We start from the raw sequence: 23,501 nt of genomic DNA, 5'->3' as shown, positions 1-23,501 counted from the left end.
CTGATTAGAAGCTCCTTGAAATAGATCTTTGCAGCTGCTATCTTCATAACAACATATGTGTTAATTGTGTAATTTCTCTGGAAACTTTTTTTTTTTTTTTTCCAGAAAGAAAGAAATCTATAAAGAAATAACTTGTCCTGCGATCGTTCCGTCTCATTTAAAAATAAAATTGATGTGCTTTCATTTGCCTCTTAGATGCTGAGCTTTCCCACCTTATGTGGCTATTGGATGAAGACATGAACTCACAGTGCATTTATAAGTAGGTTTCATCTGATTTAATCTCTTTCAGTTCATTCAATTATTGCCTGTCATCTGCTTGTGTCCCTCTCCTGGGACAGAAAAACAGAACACCTAGCTTCTTGGAACCTGAAAACTTTGTGCTGCTATATTAATCATGCTATATTAACGATGTACACTCTGTGCCAGTTAAGCACAGTGAATTTGTTATTGATTGTATATTATCTGATAATCACAATTTATTACTTTCAACTATCTGCATGTAAGGTGGGCTGCTCTCTGTAAAGTTACAAAATGGCTATTTTCACTTATAATAACTTTCACTTGCAATCCATAAACAAATCACTCCCTCTTTGGTAGACATTATCCAAGCAAATTAAACCTTGCCATAATCCAGCCATCAAGAACTGGGTAAGACACATATCTCAGGTAGGTCAGTAAATATCACTCGATGGGCAATCAGGGAAAAATAAATCTCAAGCATCAAGAGGTTACAACAGTTCAGCATCCAGATATACCTCTGTAGAGATTTACTAAGCATCTGCTCAGAAATGTAATTAAACAGATTGTAACCCAAGATATTTGGTATTTCCAGCTCCTGGCACAGTAGAATTTTGTTGGATTCCAATGCAGCTCCACCTCCATTGCTCATGTGAGCTTCTACTTTCAGGTCATTCTCTTCTTCCTTCTTCTCCTCTCTTGCATCTTCTTCCCTTAGCAACCCATTCATAAAAAGATGTGGTTTCTGATGCCTTCTTTATTTGAGCTAGAAAATCAGCAAGAATTTTTTTTTTTAAATTTCACTTCCTATCAACTTACTTAGACCGTAAATGTAGGATGAAGATTTTCATTTCATAATTTTGTATTTAAACAAAATGAACAAATGAATCTTGTATTTGATAGTGCTCACATCTGGTATCCTGATAACCTATATTGAAAAGACAGGATTTTCTTTCTTTTCAGTGTGCACGTAATTAAGATATTTCAAAAATGGTTTTGCATACATACATACAACCACATCAACTGCTGTAAACTGTAATGCATCGTGACAGCACTAGCTAAGTTTAATCAAAACTTTTCAGTAGAACAGGCCTTTTTGACTTCTCTAATTTTTTTTTCAAGACTGAAACTTCTTCAATTCTAATCTCCATCGTAGTGACTGCTGTTATCTGAAAGATTTGAACATAAGCATGCTAATTCCTTTTTGTTTAAAAAAAAAAAGCCAAAACAATTGATAAAAATAAAACCAATTTTCTCCTTTTAAAAAATCTATACCGTCAGGGATAAAGCCTGAGTAATTTGGGTTGCAAAACTGAAATATGATAGGAAGTAGCTCTTACTTGAGATAGAAACTTTTAAAAAAATAGGAAAGGTGGGACATTCTAGTTAGAAGCATGAAAAACTCAGTGTATGTGCATGCATGAAGTACACATTAAGAAACAAGACTGGTTTAGAAATTATCTCTAAATTTTTTAAGAGCAAAAGGAGACAGGATGTATAGGATGATTTAAAGAGTCACATAAGACACTTAAGAAAAAAAAAGGATGAAAATATGCATTTGTTTTATAAAGTTGCTCATAAAGCTCATGGCTCTAGAGATTCACTTTTATGCAAAAGAAAAGCTTCTCCCAGCCTTCCGTTCAGTAATATACACTATCCTAGTGAGATCACTGCTACAATTTTATTTAGATTTTTGTTTTCAGCTGTCCATTACAAACTCAGTGGTAGGTCCTGGACAAGCTGTCCAAGCTGCAGTCTAGCTGAGTGCCAGCCACTGCCACCAAAGCTAATGGTTCTGAACAAAGCCCAGCTAAATTTAATACATTGTAACCCACAGCCACATCTTTTTCTGAAAAGTCATTTTAGTAGTTAATATTAACAGAATATCTAGTACCTAACGGGACTGATTTTGGCCAATTTATTGGAAAGCATAACACTGAAAAGAAACTGCCTTCAGTTTCCTTCAGTCTGGTTTTCTGATATTCCAGCTGTCACAGTATAAAGCCTTTTCGTACATGAACAAACTCCTTCTTAATAGTTCAGAGTTTTCTTGAATCTGTACTTCCAATTAGGAGTCTTTATAAAGCTTTATAACTTCATTGTTCTCATGGTTAGAAAGTATACTGTTTGACACTAAAAAGACTGGTGCTTGCACAAAGAGCAAACATTCTTATTTCCCAGAACTCAAAATATTTGTACAGAAACACTAAACTTGAAGAACATACTAAGTGCTAGCACTCATTTGAGCACTTTTAAGCTTCTGAAATTAATCAACAGAATTGTTACTTAAGTCAGAACTCCTTAAAGGACTGCTATGGCAGACAACTTATTCAAACAATTACTTTTATTTTCAAGTTTCTTAAACTTAGGAAAAAAAATTAAAAAAGCAAACCAGGAAAATTACATTAAAAATTTCTTAAGGTTACTGACATGGAAATGATCTCCCTCTGCCCAAGCCATTTTTAGATCTTTCAGACAGTTGCATAATGCTTATCTTTTCAAATAAACTAATAGCTAATGTTAATTATTTTGGCTATGATTTTTAAAGTAAATTTTCTGAAGTATCAAATGAGTTCCTAGACTTAAGAAAACATTCCTATACTAACATCACATGAACATGTTCTTAAAATTCCATATATGCTTAGCTCTTTTGCTGAACAAGGCTATGAAGCTAACTTTGTTGGACAGAAATCTTAAATCTCTAACTAGAAATCTGTTAATCAAGGGATACTTTAAAGCATGTTGAAAAGATACCTGTTTTGATTTCCTCCCTCATATTTCACCCAAAACCACCCTTAATTTCACATGAATATCTCCACAAAGCTATCTCTCTATTGATTGTGTTTAGGAAGATGTTCTTCACCAGATTTATCTGCTTCCCTTCCCGTACCCCCCGACCCTAAACTCTTTAGTTTCATTTTAATAAAAATAAATATATTTAAGATTTTTCTGGGGGTGAAATACACATTTATTCTGTAGCTTTAAGCTGTAAAAGCAGCTCAAATTTCTATTAATGACAATGCCAAATACATTTTTTACCACTTTGAAAAGTTCAGGTTCATATGCACAATTTAAGCACCTTAGATTGAAAAGTTTTGCTTAAAGTACCACAACGTACCCTAAGGCACAGCCGCACACTGATCAATAGGAATGCCACAGGCCTACATTCTACACTTGTTAAATCTCATAATCTCCCCAGAGAATCGAAGCTCTGAGACCCATTCAGAAAAATCACCCAACACGATGCCAGGTAACTCTGCAGCTTTTCCTAGCTGGAATTTCTGGTTTCAGTGGTTCTACAGTTTATTGAAAATAAACCAAATAAAAAAGTGATCTCTTTCCTCACCTTTGCCACATTTCTGTTCTGATGTACATTTCCACTACTGTCAACCATGTGAATAATCTCATCTAATGTGGTTTCTTTTTTTTTTCTATGTTACTGCAGACAGCTCCTTTCTTTGCCTCAAATATTTTTTCCAGCTTTATTTTACATGTATTGGTGCAGAGAGGTGCCAACTTGACAATCATGAGGAACTGGAGTCTCCTTTGTAGCCAGAAAACTGGCATTGCATAGGCAGGAACAGAAGTGAAATTTGTTCACACAATCCAATGCCACCAATATGACAACTACCTATTGTCACTCCAGGAGACCAGGTAAACAGGTTTGAGAGGTATTCCTGTGATCCATAGCAACAAAATTGCAGCAGACTATTTTGGGAACTGGTGCTAGTTCCTGCGCTGGTTTGCTGGAGGTCTTTACGCAAGCATTTCATGGCACCTTACCTCTGTTCCACCCCTGTTGAGTGGTGATAATGATAACAGTTTCTGATGTAAAAGTATTTCAGCTCTAGATTGGTATGTTATTCTGATGATGGGTCTCTACAATTTGGCATAAAAATGGCAATTAATGCTAACTGTGACATCACTATTATGCAGGCAATCAAATTACAAAAACTTATTAGAAAGAAAAATCAAATGGGGTTTGCTGGAAAACAAGATTTCAAAGCAGATATGTTCAACAACAGCGGCTCAAATTAAGGTTTATTACGATAAAAGTGTCTAGCATCAATAAACACAGTAACATAAAGCTGATTTCTGTATTGTAACAGGATTTGAACTAATTAACAACCAGTCTCTGATAGATTTTTCCCATTAGGTTAAAATATGGTAAAAAAAAAAGTAAAAATTATAAAATAAGACATACTTAAATGAAAACCTTTACCTGGCAGCACAAAAATATTAATTTAATATAAATAACAAGCATATGAAATAGTCAAATGATTATTTCAGTATGAAAGGAAAAGGTGTTCTATATTTCTTTTCAAGTGACTCAGCAAACTGACTCCTTCAAAAATATATACATATAATTAATATGGTAACTGTATGTCAAAAGGAGTTATGAAAGTTTGGAAAATAATTAGCCATATGTAAACCTGCTGTCTTCATTCAAACCTAACGTTTCTTCAAACAGAATGCCATAAGGAGACTGAAATTTCTGTGAAGCTATTCAGTAAGAAAATTACTGAAAGATTTTGTTCTGCGTGTAGCTAAACCTTTGACTTTATTATCTATTGTTAAATCTGATATTTCATACAGCAAACTGCAATGATTATTTCTGACTGGCCACATGGGTTTTGTTTTTCTTATAGCGGGGGGTTGATCTTACAAGCTTCTGAGCACTCTGGCCCTGCTTCAACAAAGCACTTAAGCATATGAACAGTCATGTTGACTTCGACAGTTAAGAGTAGCTAATGAATCAGGCCAGAAAGTTTAGTACCCACCATGATCAAGACACTAATGACCATACAAACTATAGTTAAAAGATAGCCTTGAACATGTTTTCAATTGTTTTAGACTAATAGCAAGAAGAAAATCGAGCAAAATTAAGTAATTTCCTTTCTGGATCAAGTTTCTTGAAGAATTACTGCTCTAAAAATAGGCTATAAGAAGGGGTAAAGATTTTATATTTAATATCACAGCACAGGGCAGAATCTGTTCAGGGCATATGAAGTGCATGTTTCAGTATCTATAAGCTTGATTAATTGTTTCTGTGGCAAAGTTATAGTATGATTTTGTGGAGCACCGTATAAATCCTGTGTCAAACAACACACCACCCAGGACAAAAATTACTTATCTCATTGTATTGAATGGTGAAGCTGTGCTATAGTGAATATAAAAGTAATAATGGTAAGTGGTGAAATTTATGATGTTTTGCATAAAGAAAAATATTTTATCATCTCTGAAGCATCCAAAGATGCGTACAAAGGCTTCCTGAAGAAATGTCCCTGCTCTGCCTTCTCCCAGTATGCAACCCCGATACACCTTTACAACTGTGTATCTAATACAACACAGCACTGCTTCCAAACCACCATTCTGGCAGGAGGATGAGCAGCAGCATCTGCTCTGCAGCATAACCTGCCTGTATTTCCACACCAAGAACTATTACGTAAGTAGTTGAAATAGAATACAGTGAAGTGTTTTTTGCTCTCAGACTTGCATTCATCTGTTTATCAGGCCACCATTCTTCTCCATGCCAACAGAGAGTTCTACAATGTGCAAGTTTCCATAAATGCTTTTTCTGCTAAAACTCAGATGCTGGATTGGTCCTGAAAAATATGCAGGGACAGCTTAAATATAGGCAAAATACAAGTGAATTAAGGAAGCAGTGTTATTTACTACTAGTTGCTTCAGTTTTGAAGACACAATTAGTATAAAGTGATCCATATTTTATTTATCGCGCTGTAGTAACAGCATAATTGAAGAACAGTTAGGGAAGGAATACTCCAGCTTACTGCAGAGAAGCAAAACATGATCTCAGTCAGTACTTGATCATAACATTTACTGGTTCATGAGCCGTTCTATGCCTCTCTGAATTGTGGTGTTTCCTGCCAACATTTGCAACCTGAAGCTAATGACAGGACAAGAAATAATGATAGAATAACAACTGTTATTTTACTTATGGCAGTTTAGCAAAATGCAAAGTGAGTTATCGGTCTTAGGATATATAGGTAAACACAATTTACCTTCAACTAATGATGAAATGCTGCATTGATGTGCTAACGCATTGTGAGCTGCTCTGCACTCTTCCCTGTAAAAACTATGTTGTTGATGTCTTCTCTCTCAGGTATTGTAGGTAAGTTGTCTTAAGAAAATTAAATGAAAACAGCTTAGGCTTTTTAACTGTTTGTGCACTGATTCATTCAGTAGTATATATATAAAGAAAAAAAATCCAGTGTCAAATGTTTGGTTATTAAATTCATGGTATTCCTGACACCTCTGAGAAAAAGAACTTTTTAATAATCACCTATTCAAGCAGTATGATTAAAATAAACACCAAACCCCTCAGTGGACATTTAAACTTCATTCCATAAACACTTCCTAACAAGGCAAACAATACTGTTTCCTGCTCTTACACGGAATATAAGCAATATTGATTAAATCATAAAGATTTTGCTTCTCACATTATGCTATTTAAAATAAACTTTCTTTCTGTAGAACACATTCTTTGTATAACACAATGTTAAGCCCTTCAAAAAATGGTATTAACAATTAGTGTGTAATTTGAAGACAAGCCTGAGCCACAATATTTGTGTCCACATCTAGACCTAGGAATCCTCAAAGTTTAAAGATGTTTATATTGAGGGATTTAAGTTTGGGATCGTTCCTAAACTGGACTACCTCTACCCTCACTCCTTTTCCTCCACACAACACCCTATACAAAGTGAGTTCAACAGTATCTTATTCTGGTTTTCTATTACAAGGAAATTTGCCTCTCGTAAGCTCCAAGTCTCACAATAGCTGCTTGCAGCCTGAACAGAAGCTTCCCACATTACTCCCTTAACAGTCAGATTTTCAAAGGTAGCTAAGCATCCAAAAACTGAATTTAATGAAATATTAAAAATCCCAAACAAGTCCAAGGCTCGCTATGCTTATCCATTCTGTTGAAAATGTCACTAGGTACTCTATCATTAACTTTAGCCTTCTGTGTGACTTTGACAAATCTGGACATTAATTTAGGTGGGGAGGCTATATTGAGGGTAGGTAATCTGCGAGTCCTTCCCAGTTCCAAAGTCAAGATACAGACCCATCTTACTCCTAACTCCTCAGTGGGAGGAGATGCAGAGATACCCCTGTTACTCCTCTCTCTCTCATACTCTATGCAAAAGCTGTACAGGTGGGTTTGCATGCATGTACAATGCTCCATGGAGTTCCAAAACTGGACTTGCAGCATAGTAAGCATCATGGCATGTCATATCACGATGTTGCTCTGCTGAAATGTTATTCATAATGTTAATAGCATTAATATGCAGTTTCTAAATCTGCAGTTTAAGACTATGACTCTATGAGAAAAAGAACAGAGTGAAAACATTTATTTATAAAATCATGTGTGTACAGATAGGGTGAACAGAGTATGACTGTTTTCTATGTCTCCAATGCAAGAATTAGAATTAAAATGAACCTAGAAGTGGCTTCAGAACAAATAAAAAAAAATGTTTTTTCCTAAAAGAACCTTAATGTCTTAAAACTCTGGAACTCCATAACTCTGGAACTCCTTAAAGCTTAAAACTCTGGAACTCCATAACATAGAATGTTTCAAATGTCCCAAACTTATGTGACCCTGACAGGACACTAGATATTATCATGGAAGCGAAATGTGAATAAAAAAAAAATGAAATCACATTTGGCTCAGGAAATCCCATGAACTAGAAGTTGTCTGAAGATGGGACAATAATCTGCAGAAGTATCATTACCTGTTTGCCCCATTCTTGTGTTCCTTTCAGTTTGCTTTTGGCCACTGACAAGAACAGAATACTTGTTGGGATGGATCTTTGGTCTAAACTGCTATAGACATTTTTATATTCAGCTTATGGCCCCAGGAGTCAAAGCAACTGGTGTATAAGAACTCATTATTCATCAGCTGCATACACGTGACATCTTTAATTTTAGATTATAATTTCAGTGTCAGATATTCTTTTTTTGGTGTCTTTCCCTCCACCTCCTGCTACTCATTCAAATAGTCGTTTCCTTCCCTGATTGTAGTGTTCATGGCCACCTTATAAACTAGGCTAATTAAACAATACAAGTTAAAAAGAAGCACGTGGAAGAAAACTGACCCAATTTACAAGAGGACACTCATTAGTTTAAACCACCTTCACCATGAGCATGATGACCCCCTGCTGACAGTTTAACCTCCCCTGGATCATAAGCTAAGTATTTTACTTCAGAACTTTGGCAGGCTAAGAGATCACTCATGAGAAGTTATTAGCCCATACTTGATGAAAGGTATCTTCCTAAACTGCAGCACCTCAGTATGTCTTTACTCACAGTAGGAATGGTAGGATTGTTCCAAGTATGATAGTGTAAGCATATAAGACAAAACTTTGACTGAATATGACCTAGTGATACAGTTTGGGGAAAGGAGGGGATGAATTTGATGGTAAAAAGCTTGTCATTTTCTCTTTCAGTTATTCAGACTGCCTACCAACAGACATTGCCATTGACAATCTTAGTGACTGTATATGTAGGTATATATATAAAGTTCTGCATTTTTTGTTAAAATAATTAATTTTATAGGTTGCGGTAATACTCAAGAAGTAATAAGAAATGTTAAAAATTTTGTACTTGGTAGACGGATATTTTTGAAGGTACATAAAGATACTGGTATTGAAAACATTATTTTTTCCTGAAGAATTACAAATCAGGTAAAATTTTATTTATTAGTTGGCCAGTTATTTTTTTCAATGCCTTGCAGTGAGTTAAGTCTTGATAAATGATTTTGCAACACAATATTGAATGTGTATCTGCAGTCTGACCACAGGTACTCATCCCACATAATGATGGTCTATCTTTGAATTGCATTCATGGACCAGGTAATTTGCATTTACATTTCTATTTGATCTTTTAATGTAAGTTCAAAAGAAATCAAGCTTAAATGTGTATTCAGTTATTAAGTTTAAAAAAAAAGAATACTACTTTTAAATGCATATATTAAGTCACATTAAATACACTTTCACAATCACAAAAGATATTCTGGAGTATGATTCATGTCATACTGAGGGCTTCTGAACAGCATGCTATATGTAAATTTTAAAATGAAGCAGTAAATGGATCAACCACACAAAGCGTTAGGACTAGTTTGATGAATGTTCTGGACCAAACCAGACCAGTGTAGCCACAATCTGCCTTCAGCAGACAACAGTGGGCGCCTGTTAGCAAAATCAGTCTTCTGTGCTGTCTGAGCTCTGGGATCACAGTGGGTAGTTCTGATTTGGCTTGTGATACTTGATTTCCCGGCACACTTTGAATCCATTCCAATTACATTCCTGGGAGTAAGTGTTGGACAGGCTTGCCTCTAAGCCTCTCATAACAAGAGTTTTAACCACCTACCCTGAAAGGTATGGAGGTTTGGAAGCAAGTGAAAGGAAGCCAGTAACAGTTTTCTGTTGTGCCTGTGGAAACATGAAATGCAGTAAACTCTGCCCTTGAAAAGACTCCTCAGTATTGTCCCATTTGCAGGGGAGATGCCACTGAGGTTGCCACTATTGTAAATGTGATTTTAAAACTTCATTATTTGTCCCACTAATCAATTGCATATGGTTTGAGAAGTTGCATTCTACCTGATCTACCAAATTGTAGTAATTGTTGTTGATGTTTTTGTCGGCCACCAGCAACATTTTAACTATTGTTAGCACTTCACATTTGGACATGAAGCAAATGCAAACCAAATAGTCAGAGTCCTGTGATCAGTTTATAAAGTATAACAAATATAACTGGAGATGGTCAGATGCTCCCCTTTTCATTTTCTCCAGTCAGGAAAATGGCAAAGACATTTTTCCTGGCACTACATTAAGCCTATGTGAGACAAAGTTAGGGAGGAGCAGGAATTGCACAGAGGATACTTCTGACAGGATATTCTTTTAACTCTGGAATAATTTCCCATGACAGTTAAAGCTGACAGCATTACCTAACCCAGGCAGGATGCTGGAGAACTCTACAGGATACAGGCATCTGAGTCAGCTGTGGCACACATGGAAAAGCAAATTATGCCATGTCTACTGATGAATTTCTAAAGAGGTGATCTAGTTGAAGATTCCTGTCCTCGTGGCCAGCTTTACTAATTAAATCTCTAAATACATGTGCACATTATGCATACCCACACAATCAATCCCTGCTGAGCCAATGTCTCTGTACTCACACAGAGTATGAGGGCAATACATTGGTGTAGAGTTCACTATAATTACCAGTGAGGTCTTCTTGTTGAAAGAACTACCTGGACCAAAGTGATACCTTCGAGTACAAATATTTTCCTAGTTACATATCTGCAATTAGAGAATGGCCAGCTGCTCAAACACTGAACTTCCTAGTGCAACAGTTAGTATCAAACTAAATATTTCATTAGCATTAAGCAACTACTGCTGAATTCATTACAATAACAGCTAGAAACTCCAACTGGTATTGAAGAGTTTCATTAGCTTCAATGGGTCTAGTTCCATAGGAAAGGACCATTGGATAACATGGGGAAAACTTTCAATTATTTTAAAACCTGTCATATGCAATACCTTATTGCAAACAAAGAGTCAGCACAGTCACTTCATTTATCTCCCTGAACTAAGTGAAAGTTAATTTTGTTTTCCTAAGATCTGGTTTTAAAAGCATTCATGGCAGCTTTCTGTTTGCTTTGCCTTGCCTTGCATTTTATTCTTCCCTGTAATTTAATTCATTATTCTTGTTTGGTTGATTTATCAGACAATGGAGGATTCTTTGCCTCTCCCTGCCTTAAGTGTTCTTTTTTTTTCTGCTTTAGCATTTACCAGAAACACAAAGAAAGATGCCTGAAGCCAACTCTTAATGCATTTTAAATATTTGTCTTTTTAAGCAAAACCAAGGGGCAGATATATTGATTTTAAATATCCAGAAGTACTTTAAATGTTTAATTTAAACAGGGGGATGTAAATGCACATAGCCTTTACTCAAAGAAAAGCAAAGGAAACTAAAGCTTTACCTAAGCAAGTACATTATACTCCAATAACAAGCACTAAGAAAACGGTACTGGAGGCAGAGTCATGGGTCAGAAAATATCATTGTGACTTGTTGCTGTGGAAAGAAATCATAATACTAAATTACATTCTATTCTTTTAATGTATTATAATTATTGCAGCAAGTGATGAGAATTGATGCAGTGAGTTCAGAGAGAATATTTCTTTCTGTCTATGGGAAATATTTTATTTCATATACAAATTTGCAGCAACTTGAAGGCTTTTCAGCTGAAGTCCAAAACCTCAGCTCTCTAGTTGCCAAACCACTGAGGCACAGAGGAAACACAACGATCTTTTTATTTTCACACTTTCAGTCTTGATTACTGCACAAGATACTGAGGATTTTAATTATCCTAAGTAGCTGATCTTTTTAAGCAGAGGGTTCAGAGTGCCTCCATTCTTGGTAATGGTTGGTACTCTGTGACTCTAGCACCAAGGAGTTAAAAGTGATTTAAGCTGATTCCACTATCTGACATAAATAGCACATAATTTCTAATTTCATATGGTCGAGATGGCCAAAAAATCTGGCCACAAGCAAGCTCTTTTTTTCATTTACAAAAGTGGGATTCATGCTGTTTAAGGAATGTACTGTGTTTCTCTAATCCTAGGCCTAAGTCAGAGGCAACAAGTGAAAGACATTTTCTTCTTTCAGAAAGAAGCTATTGTATTCATATAATTGCAATATGCTTTTGTAATGACTGTCTAGCAAAATTATGTGCATTTGCTAAGCACCTTGTACTGCTTGAAGTGTGGAGTTACTTTTGCTAGCATAGATCCTGAAGTAAAGTTATTATTGCCATCATACCCAAGCATTCAAATTGAAAGATTGTTTCAGAAAGAGATTTATTTTAATGTAAAGTCCGGATCCTACGTTCCATTCATGCCTCACGCTTACTGAAGCTAAGGGGACTTAAGAAAGAACACTTGATGAACAGGCCTAGATAAGTCTTTCCCGCTACCAAACTGCGGCACATTATGATGTATATATATGGAAATAGGATCTTCCATCTACTTACTCAGACTTTAACTCAAACACTGTGTTCAGTTTCTGAGGTCTGGTTAGCAATCACTTCTTTAATGTATAATAAAGCTAGTTCAGTAATAGCTTGCAACACCCCCTCTGTTGCAGTTGTTGAACAGAACAGAGGTCTGATGAATTCTATTCAGAGGAATAATGTAAAAACAAGAGCTTCAGCTCTGATGTCATCACTGTGTTCTTTCGCTGGCTTCCTAGAGGCACAATTGCAAATGACAATGAGGAACACATCTTCTTATAGTAATGGAAGAACAATCGTTGCATGTCAAGAGATATCACCATACCTTCTGGAAATCCTAAGGTACATTGCAATCAACTTAGGTGGCCTCTGCAGCCTGGTATTCATAAAGGACAAACTCCCTGTCATTCAGAAAACAATAATAACATCTGTTACAAGGCCTTACAGATAGGACTGAACAACTTGATTTAACTTCAGAGTTAGTCCTACTTGAAGCAGATGGTTGGAGCAGCTGACCTCCAAAGGTCCTTTCCAACCCATTTAAATTATTCTGTGATCCTGATCTATTTTGTCCTTTTTAGACAGAGTAAAATGGTTCAAATTCAATTTCTCAGCTAACAAAGGGACCAATGAAAATAACGAAATAATCTAAAATAACCTTAGGAACATGTTTATGTTTCTTTAAGTGGAATAAGAAATCCACACAAGTCTTCCCTTCTGTTTCTGTAACTTATGGTGTGCTATGATGCTACGATGTTGGGAGGCAGTACAAAACTGTTCTATAGAGCCACCTTGGTTTGGGAGAAAATAAAAAAAAAATTAAAAAAAATCTCAGGTCATCATAGAAAGGTATGAGCACTGAATTCAGGAGTACAACAAAAATTCTGAGCAGTTATTACTATAGAAAATAAATAAAACTATTCTTACTAAATAAAAGACTGCTATTTTAGTAGCTGTTCAAGTTTTCATTTCAGCTGAAGAAACTCTATATCAACATAACATACTGGTTTAAAAGTATTCATCTTACTAAAATTCAAAGTCTATATAATGTATTTATTTCATCACCACTGCAACCACCTCTTGTTAGGACCATGAAGTCTATCACAGAACGTACAAAAAAACCTTGAAAACCAAACCAAACAAAACAAAGATTGCTACAACCAATTGAAATTTTGCTCAATTTACAAATGTCCAACATGTTCAAGCTTGCGAATTTTATTTCTTCAATTATTTTTTACATTATGGGACCTCTCACCATTATCAAGATACTTATTTCACATGGTTTCATGAGAGTTTCTTAATTTTTATTTGTTTTAAATCACACATCCTGATTTAGGACTACAGAATAGCTGTGCTCCACCACCAAACAAGTGCTGGTTTTAACAGCAGGCAAAAAATAACTGGAGCAATCAACAAGGCCTCCTGTTTTCACCCACCATGTAGGAGACAAAGAGGACAATTCTCTGTCAGGAAGTATGTGAACTCTGACTGCATATCTGCAATGAAAATAGCCTAGACATCAGGCAATTGACTAAGGTAAATTTTCTCTCAGTATTTCCTGTTGCAGTTGCTGCACTCTTAGACCTCTTATAACTCCCTAAACATGACTTGAGACAGTGAAGTTCATAAAACAGAAAGATGTGTGGGTATATTTCCCAAAGCAGCTGGCTCCAGTAATTGCTATCTTTCATAAAGACATGACACAGTCAATATGCTTCTCCTGCAGTGTTCCCTGCACAGTGAAACAGACTTGCTCTGCAGTAAATTGTCACTAGTAAATTTACAGTCAGTACCTCAACCATGTACTACGTAACCTCCAAACTCCTGTAAGAGCTCATAGAAGCTGCTAGCTTCTCAGGAGCAGGTAACTGGCTGTATTTCAGTTCCACATGAGATAATGGTTCCTGCTGAATGAATGGTTTCTGTTCTGTTACTCAGAACATATCCTGCCACTCAGAACTCAGATATTTTCTTTTAAGAAAAGAAAGGAAAAATGTCTGAAAAACTGCTATATTCTGCCACTCTTCACACACCTTTGCCATCACTGTTCATTTTGTGAGGAAAATGAAGGTGTTTTCTACTCTGTGTCTGGGGCATATACCTAAACAACGTAGTGGATGTGACAGAGCTTGCTCCCAGCACGTGACGAAGATGGACTTCTGGGTGTCTCCCTTATATAGCTGGAGGTGCAGAGATTCACACAAGATGAGTCAGCTGTACAGTCAGCTACTCAGGAACTCAACTAATCCATCCCTGGCTCAAGGTGACAGCATGTAAATCCATGTAATTTCTAACAAACAGGTCTGTGCCATATCTGTCTTTGAAGATCTCCAATTGTGGAGATTACACTACTTCCAAACGCTTTTATTTCCAAACTATGAGCCACTATGAGAATGCTGACTACTTTATTTCTTTTTATAGGTATCTATAGCCTTTAATACAAATATTACCTCCAGGTATGTAACACAGGGTAGGATTCAGCTCCAGATTTAGATGTCAGTATGTAGGTATCTACGACACAATGTCTACTTATAAGCTCAATATCTAAGTTACCATTATAATTGGTGGACACTTAGCTCACGGTATTTTCTTTGGAACAGGAATATTGCTGTATTGGTTATGATTTTCTCTCCATTAATTTTGGAAAACTATTAATAAGGTGCATTTTACTAGGGGTGCTGGCATTTTGGCCATAGGACACGCAATCTTTCTTCTGCAAACAGGCTGGAAGGGAAACAGCTGCAGCTGGATCAATTGTTGTACTGGACTGAATTTTGCCCAGTACAGAGTGTGAGTTGTACAACCTTATGCCAGTGGGAGACATCATAATCTCCTCATCTTTGAATCCTGCTCCTAATTTTTTTTAGTTCAATCTGCTGAGAACTGAACTCAGCTCACAGAGAGATGTTAGGTGTCTCTAAGCCTTCTACAAATGAGTTGTCTGGCCTCCCTTCTGTACTCATAAGGAACAGAGGCATCTCCAGAGAATGCTTCTGCTGCTGTGTGGGATGAATTGCTTCAGAAGTCACCTGCTTTTCTGATATAAAAGAAGCTTGGACAATGAGTTGTATCTCACTTGCAGAAAGCTAAAGCTTAAGGTGATCAGTTCAAAGCTCAGAATATGTAAATCACATTTTGGATAACCAAAACTGTATTTTTTAAGTAAGCTTAGTATTCATAATTAAAAATGCCCCAACTTGTATGTAAACTTTAAATTATTCCAGCTTTTCGTGAAGTTAGGCAAAAATGAGATATAATGGGGAAAGCCAGAAAAAATGAAAACTAGCATAGCCAAGACAGGGACAAACATTTAAAATATGTGTAGTCAGGCTGAGCCAAAGCTTGCAGATTTTATGGAGGAATAAGCATTTGATTTTAATTATTTGATATAGCAGGGCTAGATAGGTAAATGTTTTTAAGAAGCACTCTATACTGCTCACAATCCACACCATTCAGCGTGACACATTCTTATGTTGCATACCACAACTGAATGGTTATATACCATTTTCTCATTCAGGGTGGTGCTGCATACACCTAAACCCAAAATAACTTTAATATTTCTGAAATTCTTTAAAAATTTGCAGAAGAAAGGGTGATCCATCCTTGGCAGTGTTCAAGGCCAGGTTGGACAGAGCCTTGGGCAACATGGTCTAGGGTGAGGTGTCCCTACTCATGGCAGGGGGGTTGGAACTAGGTGATCTTAAGGTCCTCTCCAACCCTATGCATTCTATGATTCTATGATTATCCATTTTGTAGTCCTTTATTTCAAAGACAAAAATTGAGTGGATTTTATACATGTGCTACTGCTACGCACGTAGATTGCTCCAAGTTAAAACACTAACAGTGTTAGCACATTTTCAAATAATATTGTATGAACCTGTCATGGCTAAGCTGGAGCAATGTGTAACAACCTATATGCTCCTAAAGGGTAAGAAAGGAAAATCCCTTTTTTTATTTCTGAATCTGATCAGACGCTCAAAGTTTATGGCATTTTCCTTTAGACTGGAAGACTTAAACATAAAATTGTTGTTAAGATTTTTCTGAAAAATAGAAGGGTGAATGCTGCCTAGCAGAAAACCAACTTACAGATTTTGCCAGTGGTTATGGCCAACTATTCATCCTTTTGTAATTCAAGGTGACTGATAAAGTTTAACATAAAGCCTATTGTGGCCCTAACATGAGCCACTATAGCTCTAAATTTTGTGGTTTGAACTGCAGTTTAGTTTTTGTGACACCAGTGCATGATTTCCATATACATTCATTTACTGACTCAAGTGATACTGTAGTATCATTAGACGAAATTCCCAACATGACTGACTGTAATTTTAGGGTAGCTGATTCATGTCATTTCCTTCTGCGAGACATTTACACAGACAACACAAAGAGAGACCAATGTTTCATTCTAACATGAAGGTGAAAGGATGGAAGTATTGGTGTAGGATTTAACTTTGAACTGTTGTATAAAGTTCATTATATTATGTTAATGTTCTACAACTCTGAGAGCTCCTCCTTAGAAAAAAATAGTAAAACAAAAATTTGACAAACCTCTCTTCTTCCAGTATACTTTGACCTGAAGTTGATTGTCCTGATAGAAAGGACTTCCAATTTTAAGAAAACGAGTGGGTTTTCTTCTTTGAAAGGTTGGGTAAGGATCTACCAGTCCTTTCTGGGGTTTCCCAGAAGATGATGTTCGTTCCTCTGCAATACACAGAACAATCAGGAAATTATTTATTTATGTGCTGCATAATGACTATGTTAACAGTACTGCAATTCAGAAAATTATACTATCTTTAATCCAAATTACCTTATTTCAGTATCTTACCTAAACGAAATTAACATAAATAACAAGTTGTTCATAATGGTTGAAAAGCATATAATTTGTTTGAAATTCAGTCAAAAAATATTTTAGAGAGAGAAAAAGTGAAATATATTTTTGTATGAAAATGTTCTGTAAATTTTCAAAAGAATCATAAGGAAAGGGAGTGTATTTATATCCCCAAGAACTCGAATTGTTAACACACTAACTTTTTAAACTGGCATAGTATCTGTATAATCATTCATGGCCTTTATATTTGTGCAGTGTTTGAATATACACAAAACCCAAGGATGGCATTGAGTGTAACCCACAGAGTGCCACATGCGGTTATTACATCAAAGTAAACACAGTCCTTTGATATGCTATGTAGGAACACTATGGTCAGATTAAAGATCTTTCTTGCCCACTTTCCTGTTTCCTGAACAGTGAATGCTTAGGAAAACATTGTAAGAGCAAAATTAACTTTGAGCAATCCCTTTGGTGTTATGTGCCTAGCTTCCAACAACTAATGGTAATGGGATGTCCTTCATCAAGCATTTCGTTTAGCAACAGTTTATCAACATTTAGCAGGGTCGGCAGTACTTATAGGTATTTTCAGTTGAAAAGGCAACAATGTTGATTCAAACTGCATTTTCACTGCACACATGCAAATATATCCGTTCCAATTCAGAGGATGGTATTTGCATCAGATTTTAAAAAGCTGTATTTAATTCACTACTACACATAAATGAAAAATAAAGATTTTGATAAGGAAGTGGAAAATTATTAATTCCATACTTGAGAGAAAAAGGGAAAGATTCAGATTTCAATAATTATCATAAGTAACATGTAAACTTGAATATTTTGCCCTACATATAGCTTCAGCTGAAACCAACTTGCTTTTTGGCCAAATTTTACTTTCTTAATCCTTTGCTTAATCTGATACAATTTTATATTTTCTTTGCTTGTTTTAAATAAAAGCAAAACTACCAAACTTTAGCAAATTATTTTTTTTCAAGGTAACCATAATGTTTATACTACAAAGAAAATAAAGAAACTGATAGAGAGAAGTAGACTTAAATCTATTAGGTATACCTCAATTTAAAGTATTTTAATTTTACTGCTTTTATGTTCTCTGTCTGCTCCACTTCCAGAAAAACCAGGGCACAGATTTAGAATATTTCTATATAAAGATCAAGAGAGTCAGTCTTGCTGCATTTCCCAGAAGCAAAGCTTACAAATATAGTGAGGCAATGCATTTCTGAGTGTGGGGAAATGTAATGCCAGAGGGCCAGGGTCAAAGCTCACAGAGGTCTGTAGGACTAAATTACTTCAGCAGGTTATGGACTATTTTTTATTCTGACAATAGGAAAAGACACCGAAAAAATCCAGAGCTTAATTCCACAGAGAGCAGAACTGACAGAGAGACTTCAACAAAATTGGCACGTTGCTTCTGGAACTACTTCCCAAAAGCCATGGAAGTCCCCAAATAAAGACAGGCCATGAATGTCATGTCCTAGATGATATTTCAGGCAATTTTTTTTTTTCTTTTTCATATTTCTCCATCTGCTTCTGAGCACTCTCAGAAGTACCTCAAGCAGAACTGGCTCTGTTCCTAACTAACCTCAGTGAGATTCGAAAGATGAATTTGCATCTCCTCCAGGAGTAGTTTTTTTTGCTTTTCTATGTAAGCTATAATTTAGCCATTTTTTTAAAAATGTCCAAAGAGGTCCAAATACACTTCTCAGCAGAGTTCTCTATCCACTGAAATGTGTGATACTAGTGCTCAGGCACTAAGAAAATACTGCTAATTAACTAAATGCATGTTCATAACTTGAACATTACAGTCAAATACTTTGAGTATATGAGAAAACAAAAATATTGCTCTTAGTATAGTATTACTTTGGTTTAAAAAACAATACAACAATTAATAAACCTTTTGGTCGAAGAAGGTCACCACAACAAAATGAAATAAAGCACAAGGCATTGGAAAGTCTATAATGATGAAACCACCAAAGGCACAGGGTAAATGAGCTCTATTTGGACATTAGGAGATAGCAGACTTTCACAGAAACTGCTGATGGACTGTTTTCTGAAGCAAAACAATCAAGGAGAGGGCAAATTGTCCAAGCAAAATTGTGGAAGGAATTTAAATCTAGCTGTGATGATGATGATAGGAAATAGATGCCACTGGAGTGGACGTAAGATGATGAAACCACCAAAGGCACATATGAGATACAGGGTAAATGAACTCCATTTCGTAGAGGGGACAACCTTTCATAGAGGGAAAAGTGAAACAAAAATCTTCCTCTCCCAACACAATCCCATTGGTGATATAGACCATGAGTGACAGAACATTAGTGAGGCCATGGAGAGAATTGATACTACCAATAAAAGGTTTTCTCACAGTAAGTATAGAATGGTATAGAAAAATGACACAGTCCAATATCAATTACTCATCTTCAGTTTAGGGAGTTTTTGTTATATGGAAAGTCTTTATTTACAATCATGTTTAAAGACTATGATGATGTGACCTAATGTCAGGACTAGCAATAAAGCCTGACGAACATCAGTTGATTAATTATCCCTGCTGCCAAGAAGGGAAAGTTTATAAGACTATTCTCATAGTAAAATGAGAGAAAGAAATTCAACAGCTTGCCCAATGTCACTTTGGATAGGTGTGTATAATGGCACCCAGAATTTCCTCCCAGTTACCAGAACACAGCCCCGCCTCAGACCCAGGTGAAATCCAGGCACCAGCCTTCTCCTGTGATTGGATGTAAACTCAAACTCTGTTGCATGTCCTTTCTCAGAGCTGTGATGTAATCTGATGAAATGCCAGTCAAGATGATTGGACTGAAAAGTAAACACCCTGAAGTTTAGCACTGAGATCCAGAACTTCACAGAAACTTCTAATCAGAAGAGAAAAAAAAAAAAAACCAAAGCCAAAATGGGAGAAGGAGGGATGGTAAAAAAAAAAAAAAAAAATATTTTGGTTTTTTTTTGCTTGTTTATCTAGCAAAATATGCTTTGCAGAAAAAAAAGAAAAACAAATAAAACCACCCAAAATCCCCCAAACAACAGGGGAAAAAAAAAAAGCAGCAAACCCAACAAAAAATTCTTAGGAAAATACTCCGCAAAATGAGAACATCTCTCATAAACACCAATGATAGGCTTCTAGTTAAGCTCAGTGCCTGAGTGTACTAGAATTACACATCCAGGTCCCACCATAGTTCGTCTTCTATTACATCTCCTGTGTACATATAAAAATGAAAGAAAAACTAAATGTGGTATATTGTGCAGTTCTGAAAACTAGGTCACCTTTCTAGTGGATAGCAGAAAACACGGGTAAAGTCCAGGAGGGCCAGTATGGAAAGGGCTGTACTCTTATATTCGCTTACATTGGACTTCACTGAGGATTTAACCCAAAGTTGCTTTATGTACACACTGTGGAAATTCAAGTTCATATTCTAGTATGGATTTCAAGCAAAGACTCAGCGTATTGATGAGATGGAAACTTGGCCTTCTGATGTCTCTTAAGATACCCCAAAAGTAGTAAAAATAAGCTTAATATGGGAAAAAGAAGGATATTTAGGTGTATTTTTTCTTCTCCGTACATTAACATGGGAAGCAACTGTAGATATGAAGGTCTGTCATAGCTAACAAGTACTTTAAAATGTTATATGTATATCCAAACTCAATATGCTTGAAGAATGGTCCAGCAACAATAGCAATTGATTACTTAGGGTGAAAGTAATTAGTTATGTTATGAAAATGGCAACAAGTAAAGTTTAAACTGTTAGTGTACTTTAAAAAGAAAACGCGAATGGACGCCAAATAAAATGGAGTCAGGGCAGGATACTTAAAATTATATTCTTCAACATCTTATCAGAATTTTGCTGTATTAGTTAATTAGAGACACATCAGCAGTTGCAGCAGTAACTCAGGATCATATTGCAATTGTACAAATAGCATTTCACTAAGAAAAAGAATCATGGTTTACTCTGAGATTCAGATAGGCTTTTCAATTACATTACTTAGCATGTAAGGTTGCAAAGATCTTAACAAGACATAGTCTGACATTTAAAGATCTCAAGATTTCAATTTGAATGTGAGTACTATGTGTGACACATTTTGAGAATGCATTGTTTGTCAGGCATGGAACGTTTTATATCTCCTTAATAGAATAATCAATGTTTTATATCACTTCAGAGTAGATATGTGTTTATGTGGTCCAAGAATCTGACTCAATGGCCTACTCAAAATAGTCAGGATTTTGAAAAACACTGCAAGCTAAAACTGTCCAGTTAAGACAGAGACACAGAAATGGTTTTATTCCAGCCTCTGAGAAATATAGTCAGTATTTATACCTGTATTGCATTTGAAAAATATTAACACCATATTTGTGCAAATGGTTCCATTTTCACTGCAATTGTTTATTTTAGATGAGTGGAATCTAAGACAAAGAATTAGGCAAAAACTGTCACCATTTTTTAGATAAGAAATTTAACATTAAAAGGTTACTCGACTGGGATAGGATGACTATGCTATCAAACAGTCTGCTTTAAGAACTAATTTTTTTTTTATTTTATTTGAGAACTCATTATACAAAACATTCAAATTCCAGATAGAGAAGAGATAAAGCATTCAGGTGTTTGAATACAATTACTCACTATTATTCCTGGTGTCCTGAGTTGTACTAAAATGGAGAGAAACCTTAGCACTTTTTAGGCGTATCTGGCCCCAGCGTGTTACTGCCTGCAGTTCTACATTGTAGTTGCTATTGGGCTGGAGTCCCTCCAGGACCACATAATTTTGGGCCTATAATAGAATAAAAATACAAAGCAGTTATAGTATTACTGAAACAGGCACTTAATAAAAGCAGGCCTGTTATGTTAGGCACACCGCTTTTTTGAAATTAGAAAATAAACTCATGTAAAAATTTCAACAGAGCAAAATTTCCTTTCTTTAAAATATATTTTATTAGGCTCTGGTTTTCTCTGTAATTTTTAAAATACTACCCTTCTTGATGTTTACATAATTTTGGTAATTCCTTGGCAAATACAGATACCTACTGTATAGGAAAAAAATAAAGGTTTTTTTCTACATAACAGTTTTTTTCTTATGCCAAAATTATTTTAGCCAAAGGAATTTAAACTGTTTATTCCCCAATTTCTGTGTTAGCAAACAAATTGGAAACTTTTTCTAGAGACAGCCAGTCTGCAGACAGCTAAAATCCAACATTCACTACATTTTTCAATATAGTCTATTTGTTTCAACCTCATGCTCCAGAAGAAAAATTACAGTGAGATAGGAGTAATACGAAATATATTCTAAGAGCCTACCTTTTCTCTAAAATATGCTCTGGATCTTCTGGATTTCCCTATATTCAAGGTCAGAACGTGGTTCCAATTACCGTAATGTTGTATACTGGATCTATTGTAACGTATTTATAGGTAGGATGTACCCTATGCAAAATGCCAACACAAAATTAAGGACCCAGCTCAATCTTAAAATTCTTTGGGTTTACGGACGTGATTTAAGGACGAGCTTCTGGAGAAAAAGCTCCCCTATACCTTTAGGCTCCAGCCTCTGTCATGAAGATCTCCAGTCAATGGCAGCTTTTCTGAGAAACACAGACTTTTCTACATAACACAGACCAACCTTACTCCTATCTTGCCAAAGTGATATTTTAAGGGTACAACAAAGAACTAACTTTCTTTTCTGTGTGTATTTACTTGCAAGAATTCAGCACACAGCCTTCATTGCTTTTATTTCTCTCAGGGTTTGGTGACTGAGGGACAGAGGGAACTACAACCCTCCAGCTGTCACTCATCACATTGCAGGTGGGCAGCCAGAGCCAAAACACAGAGTTAACATAGACTTGGGACCAAATTCTCACAATACACTTATTAAAAGCATTTAGAATTAAGTTCAGGCCTGTTATCTGTAATTTATTTCTGTTTCTATTAACTACTTTAAAACAATATGCAGTATGCTTAGGGATATCACAACAAATAATTTTCCAGTAAAGCAGTATTTGATACATCATTCAAAAAACCCATAGGAGCTGGCTGCTATGGAAATATGCCAGATCTGTGGTACAGAAGCTTATTTAAAGAGTTTTGGGTTGTTTTTTTCCCTTGGACCTACACTGATTATTTAATGGTTACTCTATATCACTGTGTCACAAGTTTTACATGCATAGTGAAAAGACAATGTGACAGATGATGCTAGGCTTTTTAAATAAAACAAAGCACTGTATCTTTTAGAAGCACTAAAAAATAAGCCTGAATTTAGAGGACAAATAGCACTTAACTTTCTATTCGTCTTTCCTGCAAAATCTGATAGCAGTTGCCTGCATTTTAAGGCTGAAGTCTACTTCTCTCCCTGAGTTCAGTGAAAGATAGGGACTGGGAGATCAAAATTGTCTATGGG

The 23,501-nt window shown here is 35.8% G+C and overlaps 1 protein-coding gene across 2 annotated transcripts in view; it reads right to left on the bottom strand.

Moving 5' to 3' along the window:
* Positions 1–23,501, bottom strand: part of ANOS1 (anosmin 1) — a 136,770-nt gene that overhangs the window by 12,871 nt on the left and 100,398 nt on the right. Inside the window, exons 8-10 of one of the 2 annotated variants that reach the window (XM_030476733.1) lie at positions 21,737–21,884; positions 16,814–16,966; positions 13,705–13,764 (exon numbers count right to left, since the gene is read on the bottom strand). In XM_030476733.1, the coding sequence (XP_030332593.1) occupies positions 13,705–13,764; positions 16,814–16,966; positions 21,737–21,884 (361 nt within the window). The remainder of the gene's footprint in view (positions 1–13,704; positions 13,765–16,813; positions 16,967–21,736; positions 21,885–23,501) is intronic. The other variant, XM_030476734.1, reaches the window with a different exon arrangement.

This window comes from Strigops habroptila, chromosome 2, assembly GCF_004027225.2.
Source record: "Strigops habroptila isolate Jane chromosome 2, bStrHab1.2.pri, whole genome shotgun sequence".
Classification (NCBI taxonomy): domain Eukaryota; kingdom Metazoa; phylum Chordata; class Aves; order Psittaciformes; family Psittacidae; genus Strigops; species Strigops habroptila.
This window is presented reverse-complemented; position numbering and strand designations above follow the sequence as displayed.